The 12090-nt window shown below is 38.7% G+C and overlaps 2 protein-coding genes across 2 annotated transcripts; both read left to right on the top strand.

The window, feature by feature from the left end:
• LOC113659283 (actin, alpha skeletal muscle 3-like) lies at nt 1-1875 on the top strand. The gene is made up of 4 exons (XM_047821826.1): nt 1-220; nt 317-508; nt 976-1121; nt 1246-1875. Exons 1-3 carry the CDS (start codon nt 151-153, stop codon nt 1119-1121), a joined length of 408 nt encoding a protein of 135 aa, XP_047677782.1. The 5' UTR covers nt 1-150; the 3' UTR covers nt 1246-1875.
• A 472-nt stretch (nt 1876-2347) lies between these two features.
• On the top strand, nt 2348-7129 carry gjd2b (gap junction protein delta 2b). Its single transcript, XM_027172091.2, has 2 exons — nt 2348-3170; nt 3612-7129. The coding sequence occupies exons 1-2, from the start codon at nt 3100-3102 to the stop codon at nt 4453-4455; spliced, it is 915 nt and encodes a 304-aa protein (XP_027027892.1). The 5' UTR covers nt 2348-3099; the 3' UTR covers nt 4456-7129.
• The last annotated feature ends 4961 nt before the right edge of the window (nt 7130-12090 follow it).

The raw sequence follows: 12090 nt of genomic DNA, 5'->3' as shown, positions 1-12090 counted from the left end.
TAGCTGTGTCTAATCGTGCTAAAAATACTTGCTCTTCTAGGTATTGTGCTTGACTCGGGTGATCTACAATGTGCCCATTTATTAGGGTTATGCTCTTCCTTGTGCCATCACGAGACTGGATCTAGCTGGTCCAACCTCACAGACTACCTTATGAAAATCCTGACTGAGTGTGGTTACTCCTTTGTACTCCTTTGGAAACTTCCTTGCTACTCCTTGAAAGGTACACTTTATGTCATGAATGTTTGCATCAGACCTTACTCTTTAATATATCCAGATTTTGCATGAAGAAATACAACTATCACAATGTATTCTGCAGCTGAATGTGAGATTGTGCAGGACATTAAAGAGAAGCTATACTATGTGGCATTGGACTTTGCGAATGAGGTGGCTAAAGCCATCTCCTCTTCCTCTTTGGAAAAGAACTACGAGTTGCCTGATAGACAGATGATCACCATCGGAAATGAAAGATTCCGCTGTCCTGAGACTCTGTTCCATCCTTCTTTTATAGGTACAATCTTACATCATTCTTGCATTATGGGTTAAAATATCCAATTTTGAAATTTTAAAGTCATGGGATTAACTATTTGAAACAAGATGTCATTATTCTTAACCTAGTGTGCTGTTATTTTTATCTAATGGTATGACAAAATAAAATAAAAAAATATGCAATCATTTAAGTTGCCTGGGACTATTGCACTGCTCTAAGAGGGTTTTTAAGTTGATAAGCTGCTCAAGCTTGCTGATCATTATAATATTTGCTCCAAAGAAGTGTGTATATAATTTGTATATTGTAGTGCACTGAATATGTACTACATATTGAATATGTATTTCACACCTGAGAATGTAAAGCAATTTTAACTGTTATATGCTTAGGGTTGTTTAAGATAATGGACAATATTTTTTTTTCTCGGTCTAGAGTCACTGATGCTTTCCTTTGTTTAGACTCACAAAACTGCTTACTTTTTATTGCCACAGGAATGGAATCTGCTGGAATTCATGAAACAACATACAACAGCATTATAAAGTGTGATATTGACATTCGTAAGGATCTGTATGCCAACAATGTCCTCTCTGGTGGCACCACCGTGAATCCTCTCGCCCCTAGCACAATGAAAATTTAGGTAATTTCTATTCTATTCTATTCTATTCTATTCTATCCTGTTCTATAGATTGTAAGCATTTGGCTCTCTTGTCTGTTTTAGATAATTGTTCCTCTTGAATGTAAGTAATCTTTTTGGATTGTAGGCTCCATTTTGTCCTCCCTCTCCACCTTCCAAGCAGATGTGGATAAGTAAAGAGGAATATGATGACGCTGGACCCTCCATTGTCCACCAAAAGTGCTTTTAAACATCATCAACTGCTACACTCAGTCACCTGCACAAATACTAAAGAGTGCATTATTTATAAGCACAAATGCTGTTTTATGTTGCACTGGATTTATAGGTACAGGTTTCCTATTAAACAATGATCTGGATTTATTGTTTGTGTGAAATGAAAACTGCAGTGTTATGGAGGGGCCTGTGGCACTCCATGGGCTACACCAACAAGGAGAATATGAATATATGCATCTTATACATTTCTTCATATATTTAAAACAAATATTTTAATACGAGAGTATATGAGAGTTCACTGGACGGCTGTAACAAAATATTTCAGGCATAAAGTCATCTAATGACAATTATATCTCATTCTTTTTAAGGAAAAACAAGTTTCAGTAAACAGCTTTCTTCATTTACAGCCTTACTGTCCTATTAGTAGATTGACACAGAAGTTGTGTAGTCAGTGATTGTCAGTTTGCATACACTGTGCTCCAATGAAGATGATCACAAAACAAAAACATGGATTAATACCTTGTAAGGCTTCTCTAAAGAACGTTAAGACAAACAGTCTATTTGACTCCTTTCTCTTGTCAGTGGGGTGACACCCTTGAGAATACACCTTCTGTACCTCTCATCTGGAAACGCAAGCCTTATAAACGAGGTTCATAAATGAATTATAAATGGTTTTAGTTTAAAGCGGTAAAGTTACAATGCATACACCTTTTATACGTAAAAGAAATATATTCACAGAACAACAATGTGTACCTTCGACGCCATTATTCCAGCGATACGGATAGATACAGTTTAGTAACATTTTTGGGTGTATCATGCATGCGCATGTCATGGGCGATGACCCAAGATATCTTCAAACCAATCTTTAAAGGGATTTTCCGATACGATTATCTGTACCTTAATAAAGTGCCGTTAAATACATTTGGGTGTGATCGTGCAGGATTTGAGGGTGAAACAAAGGGCGGGGCCGGAGATGACGTTCCTATTTTTATCCACATCACGGCGATAAAGCGATTAGAGTCTCAGAGCTCCTCGCGCTGAGCAGCTCGCGGTAGCTTCTTAAGAAGCATTAGGAATGAGGAATGGTCGCAGTGAAAACAAAAAGAAAAAAACAGCTTAGAGAAGTACAGTCCAAGAGGACGGGGAATTCCTCAGGGAAGGCGCTCGTGGCCGTGATAGCAACAAGTATGACAGAGAAAAAAATAGGACACATCCTGTGTTTAAGCCAATAACACTTCACTGGCCACCCCCTCTGCATCCTTGACTCTATTTAGTTTCAGCATCATTGTGCAAAACTCTGTTCTTCTACCCGGTGCTTCTGCAGAGCTCAACGCGAGTCACCATTCCTGCGGTCCATCATCTACACAATTATTGTAAATAAGAATTGTCTCGTGTTTGGACAGCTTTTTGCAGACCTTTGTGCCCCGTGACGCAGGAAGAACTATTAAAGGAGATTAGCACTGGCGAGGCATTATATCCAACCTCCCACCAGTCACACGCCGCGCGACCTATCAACTTGATCTGAGGATCGAAAATAGGAGGGCTCATATTTTAATCAGCACTTCGGACTGGAAGACAAGTAAAAGTAGGATCGCCCGGTGATCCCCTGGCATAACAACTGACCACGGCGCAGGGCACAAGAACCGTGATCAATGTTTTGGGCAGAAAAAATCGGGCCCATTGGACAATAAAAAGGAAATAGTCTAGTGTTTTTTCCCCGCGGATTGAGTGCGAAGTGCTGTGCGCTCTCGTCTCCGAATGAACAGAAATGGGGGAATGGACCATACTCGAGAGGCTCCTAGAGGCTGCTGTCCAGCAGCACTCTACTATGATCGGAAGGTAAGTCAAAAAGCCATCTATATTTGTCGATGAGAGTGAGTATCATTTCATTTATAGTAGGTTTTGGAGCTGGTTTAATAGGTGAACATCATTCACTGGGCGTGCGCAAAGAAGGGCGCAACAGCCTACTTTACTTCTTTTAAAAAAAGATAAATATAATTCCGTTCTAAATAACATTTTATTTACTGCTCAAACTATACAATATTTTAATTGCATTTTAGGGAGTTAAAAAAGAAAATCCATCCTAACCACATGAGCGGCGAGTTTTACGCGCACCGCATTCAACATGCGCTTGAGTTTCAGCACTGGACAGCTCCCAGATCTCGTGCTGCTGTTTGCTTTTTCAAATATTTTTTATATCGTAAAAAAATCATTTTAACATAATAATTAAGTTCAGACGCTTAGTCATGTTCTGTTTCTTTATTTGCTTGTATGCTTTAGGATCCTATTAACAGTGGTGGTGATCTTCCGGATCCTAATCGTAGCCATAGTTGGAGAGACAGTTTACGACGACGAACAAACAATGTTTGTCTGTAACGCTTTACAGCCGGGCTGTAACCAAGCGTGCTACGACAAGGCCTTCCCAATCTCACACATAAGATACTGGGTGTTTCAAATAATCATGGTCTGCACCCCGAGCCTTTGCTTCATCACCTACTCGGTTCATCAGTCTGCAAAACAGAAGGACCGCCGCTTCTCCACCGTGTATCTCACCGTGGATAAGGACCAAGACTCACTGAAGCGAGAGGACAGCAAAAAGATAAAGAACACGATCGGGAACGGAGTTCTGCAAAATGCTGAGAACTCCAATAAAGAGGCTGAACCCGACTGCTTGGAGGTTAAAGAAATGCCCAACCCAAATTTGCGGCCTGGCAAGTCCAAAATGAGGCGTCAGGAGGGCATCTCCAGGTTTTACATAATTCAAGTGGTTTTCAGAAACGTCCTGGAAATTGGCTTCCTAGTGGGCCAGTACTTCCTGTACGGATTCAATGTGCCCGCCGTGTACGAGTGCGACCGGTACCCGTGCATCAAAGAGGTCGAGTGCTATGTGTCAAGGCCAACGGAGAAAACGGTCTTCCTGGTGTTCATGTTTGCTGTCAGCGGCTTCTGCGTTATACTCAATCTGGCCGAGCTCAATCATCTGGGCTGGAGGAAAATCAAAACGGCCGTAAGAGGAGTGCAGGCTCGAAGAAAGTCCATCTACGAGATCAGAAACAAGGACTTGCCCCGCCTGAGCGTACCGAATTTCGGCCGCACTCAGTCCAGTGACTCTGCATATGTGTAGTTCAGTATAACCAAGTATCCAGCACACATGGACGAGATGGACGGCTCTGCTCGCCGCTATAACGTGTCATCAGTTAAAGGAGTGGGTAATTTTTTCTGTTTTCTTGTCCTTTAAGGACGGCGTGGAGGATGGCTGACACGTTTGCGCTGATGCGACTTTTCTCCGTGCCGTTTGGAGCACAAGGACAGTGTACACCGCGCATTTACTCTCCTGTGGGCCGCTTAGTTGTAGGTACTTGAAGAGAGTAAATGCGTTTTGCACTAAATAACGATAAAACCCGGGCCACGCACATCTCTCATTGTGCCGTTATCGGTGTTTTTACGCGATTTTCCACCGGCTTTTTGTCCCACATCATTACATTTTAGCTATACTGTAGGTACAACGCACAACAGTTCGACTAAGTCCACATTCAGCCTAACCCTATAAAATAAGATAGAATAATATGAGGGACGAATATGTTCCTATAATATATAAAATACTTTATTTTTTGTTGCCTGTGTTGCACCGCTGACCTTAATGTATGTAACCATTCCAGAGCTTTAGTGGATTTGCTGCAAACGCTTACCTTAATTTTAAACCCACCAAAGCGCCCACGGCTTTCATTTGTTAAGTGTTCTTTATCTTTTTCGTGTAATTAAGTGCCATACTTGTACATAAGATGCATATGTATACAAACATATATATATAAAAAATCTCTAATAATAATAATTATTATTATAGACATTATGAAAGCGGATTCCTTGCTCGGATTGCTAAACACCGCCCAGGTTTGCTTGAAGTCTATTCGTTGTGATTTAAATTAAAAAAATATAAATATATATAAATATACAGATATTCGGCATTTTTCTCTTTTAACTTGAAAACGAAAAATGACCGAGAAATAAACAAAGTGCTGGTCTTTTTTGTACACAATAATCTCTTTATTCGCCACAGTAGGTGATAAAAAAATGATAGCACACATATTTTATAAGAAATTATATATTATATAACGGAAAATCAAAATATGGACAATGAGAACTTCCTCTGGTGCTACATTTTTCCCACCTAACAGCTGTCTGTGTAACCCAGGAAAATAAGAAAAAAAAAATTCATCAGAGCAAACAAGTGAAAGAAATGTACACCACAGCCGTTTGGAGCCCTGAGGCTTTCTCTGCATCTCTCTGTGACCTGGCATGCGTCTATCTCAGGCACTAAGAAAGAAATGTGCTGCATTAAGTGTCAGTATGAGGTACGAAAACTGATTTGAATGAAATATCATTCCTTATCAGTAATGTTAGGAATTTCCTATATTTAAATAACGTTTGTTTCCATCTATTCTGAATGCGCTTCATAACTGTGACCTGGGAAATATTTTGATTGAGTCTATCCAAAATTTCACACAGTATTTTCCAGTTATTAGGACTTTTTTACCCTTTGAATTCTAAGGTCAAGTAAAGAGCTGCATGTTTAAGAAAGCATATTAGAGAGCATTAGGATGTTGTCGAGGAATTGCGGGGTCTCGGCTGCTATTGCTTGGGAGTTGGTCTTTCCCTTTTTTCCGTTCCTGTCTTTATTTGTTGCGTAAGAAATAGTGCAATGTAGTGTCTTCAGATATTCGCTCTTCCTGAAGGTCAGGAGGAAATAGAAACGGTAAGAAAAATGTTGACCGCAGTGTGGGGACTGAGCATCAAGGATGATCTAGGGACTCGCTCACTGCAGCATCTGCCATAATGACTCTGCAATGCAAGACTGAAGATGGAGGAGCTGGTAACTCTCACATCAATCTTCAACTCCGAAGAGATGTTTCAGGTTTCCAAAGCTCAGAAACTAATTCCTAAACTCATAAACAATGCTACAGGGAAGAAAAGTATAACGTGCCTGATCGGCCGGACAGTGCAATGCAACACTCAGCCTTTTTCTCTCCTCCCCTTTCTGTCCTATGACCAACATTCCAAAACTGCATTTATCTTGAATCAGTGAGATACACACAGACTTTAATAAACTGTCATGAGAGCCCACACAACTCTAAACCGAGATGTCACTGAACTGAGCACATTGTGATTGTGTATGCAATCCACACACACAAAAAGCTTTAATAAAAAACCTTCCCTGCTGAATGTGAAAATATGTAAATATCTCAGCATTTCTCTTCCCCCCCCCCTCTCCCTGTCTCTCTCTCTGGTTCCCTCCCTCTGCTTTTTTTCTCTCTCTCTATCTCTCTCTCCCTTTCCTCCTTTGTGTCTGCATGTGGTAAGATTGCGGCAATATTCATTCTGGCTACACACATATAGTGCTTCTACTGTTTTTCTGCATCCATATTGAGAGACAAATTTGTTTTCACAGCATTCCAGAAAAAATACATACATACTTCAAAGATATAAAGGCATAAAGATATAAACCTCATAAAATATGACCATTTCCAAACACATTCATCAATTTTACTTGAATTTTCCAGGTGCATAAAACAGTAAGGAAATTCATAAATTAAAGGAACTCCATTCGAATAGAATTAGATGAGCATATTGGAGCATGTGATACCCAAGAATCAATCTGTAAATCTATTGATTTATCACCGTTTTCAAATCATCAGTGCTCAATCCTTTTATACCTTTGTACAACTGAACGCATATATAAATCTGTGGACTTAACTCAATCTTCTTATTTGCTCATTTACTATAAAGTATTCTTAAATCATAGTGGCTGTAGTTTATTGCATAGTTATATTTGATGGTTCTGAAAAGAAATTCAAATGAAATAATGACTTACATATAAGCACATGGATGTTAAATAATTTTTCAAGGTATAACTTCCTGAAGGTGAAAGACTTAGCAACAAATTTAATTTAAAAATTACTTTTTTTTCTTATTAAAGGATAGTTTATAGTCAATGCTAAATAGTGTCCATCAAAGACACAGATTTTGAATGATCATAAATCTAATGCAGACGCAGCTATATTGAAACTCTTTTCATTATTATATTATTGGATGTAACACGCCAAAATGAGATGTTGAGGCTTAAAGCTAGTAGGGAGTTGAAAATGACCTTTTATTCTTAAAGCCCTGAAATGCAGCTGTAACATTACTGAAGGTCATTTCTCATCTGAAAACAGTGTGCATTACATTATAGGTATAGAAGATTTCTATAACATAAACATAAACATAAGAATAATAAATCCAGTTACATCTGCTCCTTTATTCATTTCTGTTTACATTACAGTACAGACTATGGTGTTTTATTGAGCCACCATGATTTCACAATCATGCACACTGATAATCGATTTAGTTTAGAAAACAGCAGAAACTGGTGTGTCAGGTACTAGAAGATTTCCAAGCAGTACAAATATGCTTTTTTTTGACAAATATTACTGCAATATACGTGAAGATATTAAGAATTACAGATACATATTTAAGTTTCAGCTATTTTCCTGGTAAGGTATTAATATTCATGGTTATTCATTACTTAACAGACATTATTAATTAAATGTTATAAGGACAACTAATTTCCCTCTTCTAGATATTCACAGTGACATTTAAGATTCATTTATCTTACCATTTAACAGCATTTAAAAGCTCTTGTACCTTTGAAAAATCAAAAAAACACAATAAGCCCCATGAAAACTTACAGCTGAAACCAACCTGTCCTAAAATAAACGTCCCATTTTAAAAGACACACGCACAGAAGCAGGCAAAGCTTGAATCTGCATCTTTAGAGAACTGCAATGAAATGAGACATGCAGGCAGAAGAAAATGCTGAATACACTTTTTAATTCAGATGTTATAAAATGAGTCTTCTTACAGTTTAGTCACACCATGAACACTATGACATATTACCCGTGGCAAAAACGACAAAATTCAGCTGCTGCTATATGCAAAAGGTTTATCATCACTATAAAATATAACTCAGTATTCTACAGATTTGGTGACCTCATTTCTTCATAATTTTTTTCCAGATATCCTCTAAAAAAGGAAGTTACGTGCATCAAAGGAAAAGTGTTTAAGCCAATGTCACCTCTGTACACCTAATCTGCCTTCTTAGACCTGCACCATAGTTAAAAAACAACACACACACTCTCTCTCTCTCTCTCTATTAAATGAAAATTTATTATCAGAAGGATTTTTTTTGTTTTTATTATTCTTTATTACTGCAGGCACACAAAAGCCTCTGCTCAATGATGAGCTGGAAAGAATAAAATTAATGTCTGGGACATGTCTGGACCAACAATTTCAAATGCTAATATACTGGTTATCTATCTAAAAAGGCATTTTATATATATAATGTATACATATATGCATATATAATAATATACATATATAATATGACAGTCTATGAAGTACATTATAATTTACAAATACATCTCATGTCTGGGAGAATAAATACAATCCTGATTTTTTAATGAATTGTTTCCAGTAAAAGAATTCTTTCCATAGGTGTGGGGGTAAATACTTGAGCAGTTTACCACCAGCTGCTCTTTGTATCTACTTTAAAACTTTAAAGAGCTCTGCCACTACGCATCATTGAAATCCAATCCAGCTAGATGTGCTTGTAAATGTGAACACAACACTGTATAATTGAGAGATCTAGTTACACAGAACCATGTTATTAAGACATTACACTCAAACAATTGTCAAGCAGGCAGCCCCCAGTTATATCACCTGTGCTACAGAGCCTGAAAAAATACATTTAATTCAATTACTTCCTTTGATAATATCTATAATATTTTGCTTGCTTGTGCCAGTCGTATTCCCACCTCACCCGTATACTCTCTCTCTCTCTCTCTCTCTCTCTCTCTCTCTCTCGCACTGTTGTTCCAGTTTGCAGGATGGGTGGACACCGTTGGCTAGCTAGCCAATTGTTCTTGATAAATGTATATGCAACGCACCATTGGGCAGCCAATAAAAATCTCTGGGCGACAAACCTTAATCAGCAACAAAGGTGCTCCCTGTCTGACAGGATTACGGCCAACCCAGCAGAATGGGGGGTGGAGGGGAAGTGGAGCACACCGGGGAGATTTAATTATCCACCAGCACAGCATTGACACTCAGAGAGGTTGCAGTATAATCAACACCACACACACACACACACACACACACACACACACACACACACACACACACACACACACACACACACACACACACACACACACACACACACACACACACACACACACACACACACACACACACACACACACACACACACACACACACACACACAGGAGAGAACCAGTAAAGAGCCCACAACATACCGGGAACGAGTATGTGTGTCTGTAAACCAACTGCAAGAGAAACAACTGCAAGAGTATTTTTAAAAATCCAAATATGATGCTCATTTTATTTTACTGCTTATAGAGAAGAGGATTGCCAGTCTTTGTTTTTTCTCTTCTAATTTGTGCATGGCATCATTGTGCAAATTGCTTGGCTCTTGTGAGGTTCACTAGCTAACTGATTAAATCACACCTCACAGATGGAGCTCTCAGGTTTTTGATCTAACATATTCTCCCTCTCACTTGGCTCTGTGTGTGTGTGTGTGTGTGTGTGTGTGTGTGTGTGTGTGTGTGTGTGTGTGTGTGTGTGTGTGTGTGTGTGTGTGTGTGTGTGTGTGTGTGTGTGTGTGAGCGTGTGAGAGTGTGTGTTTTAAAAATATCTGTTAGGTTGACTGTAACAGAGTTTCAAAAAAGTACCTTGTCCCTGGGGTTCATATTTTTATTTTTATACCTTTAATATGTATTTTTACCTGGAAATGTTCATAAAATGCACTTTTAAAGAAATAATGAATGTACATAACTGGACCTGTATGACCTTTTAGAGTAAAGCTTAACATTTTTACAACGTGCACTTTTCTTGGTAAAAGCTACACACTAACGATGAAAAAAAAATGATGGTTCCACCCCAGTGACAAGGACTGGTAGCATTTAATAACCTATTTTCTGAGAGTACATCGTATTCACTTCACAGGTTACACCCCTCTCCTTTGTCTTTAAGAAATCCTTACATACTGTATACTAAAAAATGTTTGATTTGGAAAAACGTTATTTCGCCCTGATTCACGATCACTGTTATTTGTTGTAAACCTTCAGGGTTTATTCTTTTATTTATTTTACATAGATACCTTCTGAACTGTGCTGTGTATAAATCATTATTCTGTATGATGCTAATCATAAATAGAAATCTAAAGGGCTTCAAGTTTTATACTAGGCACACACTGGGCCACTTTAAAGGAAAAAAGGATCAAGTTTACATGCAACCCAGTTATGATAGTGATGTGTAAGGAAATTGTGTAGTGGTGCATTTTTCATACAAAGTGGGAATGAATCTCAGACAAGGGTATTGTTAAAGGCTGGTTCAGCAATTTTCTTCATAATTCACATGTTCCAAATAGATTTTAGCTGGTTTTGAAATTATAAGGCTTTTTTTAGTCACATGTGCAGTGTAACAGCTGCAGAAACACAAGTGCCAAAGCAGAGTGGGGCTCCTCAGCATCCACACACGAGTCTGAGGGTAAATGTACAGTTTGTGTGTATAGATATGAAGTGACTTTGGGATAATACTTCTATTTATTTTTCTATAACATTTACAGCATCTCATTTTTTTTATACAACTGAGGGTTAAGGGTCTTGCTCAGGGGCAGAATAGTGGTAGCTTGGTAGACCTGGGATCGAACTCACAACCTTCCAATTAGTAGCCCAACACCTTAACCACTAGACTACCACACGCCTATAATACTCCTTACTCATCAGTGTGATGACCTACCAGGTCATTATTGAAGATGGACTGCCCATGCTTCCTGTGAAATATGGTTAGAACCTGCGCTGACTCTAATTAATCTCCAAGGACATGGACACTATGTCAATCAATGCCAGGCATCGAGAGACATGGCCAAGAATTGGTGTCCTTTGAACCCGGGACCCAGCTGTCTCACCGTAGCCATATGTCTGCCACAGTCATGCACAGGATGGGGGATGGAGAAAATAATAATGCTGCAAGGACCCTTACACTCTGTAGTAAGTATCTAATACAAAACTTGAGCATGAAGCCAGTGTCTCAGGGGACAGAATCATCTCGTCCTATTTATTGGACTCCATTCCATTCCATTACCATGTGATTCATCTGACATCAGTCCACCCATCTTTATCACGTGCTTCTACACAGAAGAAAGATCAATTGACTTTGCCCTATAGGGCCGACGTATTCTACTCCAGCTAAGCAGTTGTGGTACAGAAGAATGCCAGCTATTTTCCACTTGCCTCAGCCTGGCCACTCTTTTTAATTATGCTTTTCTTCCATAAAAAGATTAATTCTTGCCTGCCCAACTTTCCTCTTGAGAAGCCAAAATTTTACACATTTGTAGTTAACTAAAACATCGCAGCAAGGACTCTCTACTTCTCTCTCTCTCTCTCTCTCTCTCTCTCTCTCTCTCTCTCTCTCTCTCTCTCTCTCTCTCTCTCTCTCTCTGTTTTTTGTTAGACTTTTAGACAAAGATAATTATTTGCAAGAAACAAAGACATGATTTAACAATTACAAATACAGTGCAGTATCTCAACCACATATCACATACAGATCCAAATCCAAAAATAATGCACTAAATGAAAAAAACTTATTGTAGTAAAATAAATCTCTCATATGATAGAGGAAGAAAGATGGCAAGAATAACAGG

The sequence above is a fragment of the Tachysurus fulvidraco genome, chromosome 12, assembly GCF_022655615.1.
Source record: "Tachysurus fulvidraco isolate hzauxx_2018 chromosome 12, HZAU_PFXX_2.0, whole genome shotgun sequence".
NCBI lineage: Eukaryota > Metazoa > Chordata > Actinopteri > Siluriformes > Bagridae > Tachysurus > Tachysurus fulvidraco.
The sequence above is the reverse complement of the archived record's forward strand: the minus strand, read 5'-3'. Positions and strand labels throughout refer to the sequence as shown.

What these genes read in the sequence shown, in the direction of transcription:
- LOC113659283 (XM_047821826.1), top strand. Translation starts at nt 151, where the DNA reads ATGAAAATCCTGACTGAGTGTGGTTACTCCTTTGTACTCCTTTGGAAA. An exon ending in TCCTTGCTACTCCTTGAAAG is followed by an intron (nt 221 to 316) that starts GTACACTTTATG and finishes TGTATTCTGCAG; the next exon opens with CTGAATGTGAGATTGTGCAG. An exon ending in GTTCCATCCTTCTTTTATAG is followed by an intron (nt 509 to 975) that starts GTACAATCTTAC and finishes TTATTGCCACAG; the next exon opens with GAATGGAATCTGCTGGAATT.
- gjd2b (XM_027172091.2), top strand. Translation starts at nt 3,100, where the DNA reads ATGGGGGAATGGACCATACTCGAGAGGCTCCTAGAGGCTGCTGTCCAG. An exon ending in CACTCTACTATGATCGGAAG is followed by an intron (nt 3,171 to 3,611) that starts GTAAGTCAAAAA and finishes TGTATGCTTTAG; the next exon opens with GATCCTATTAACAGTGGTGG.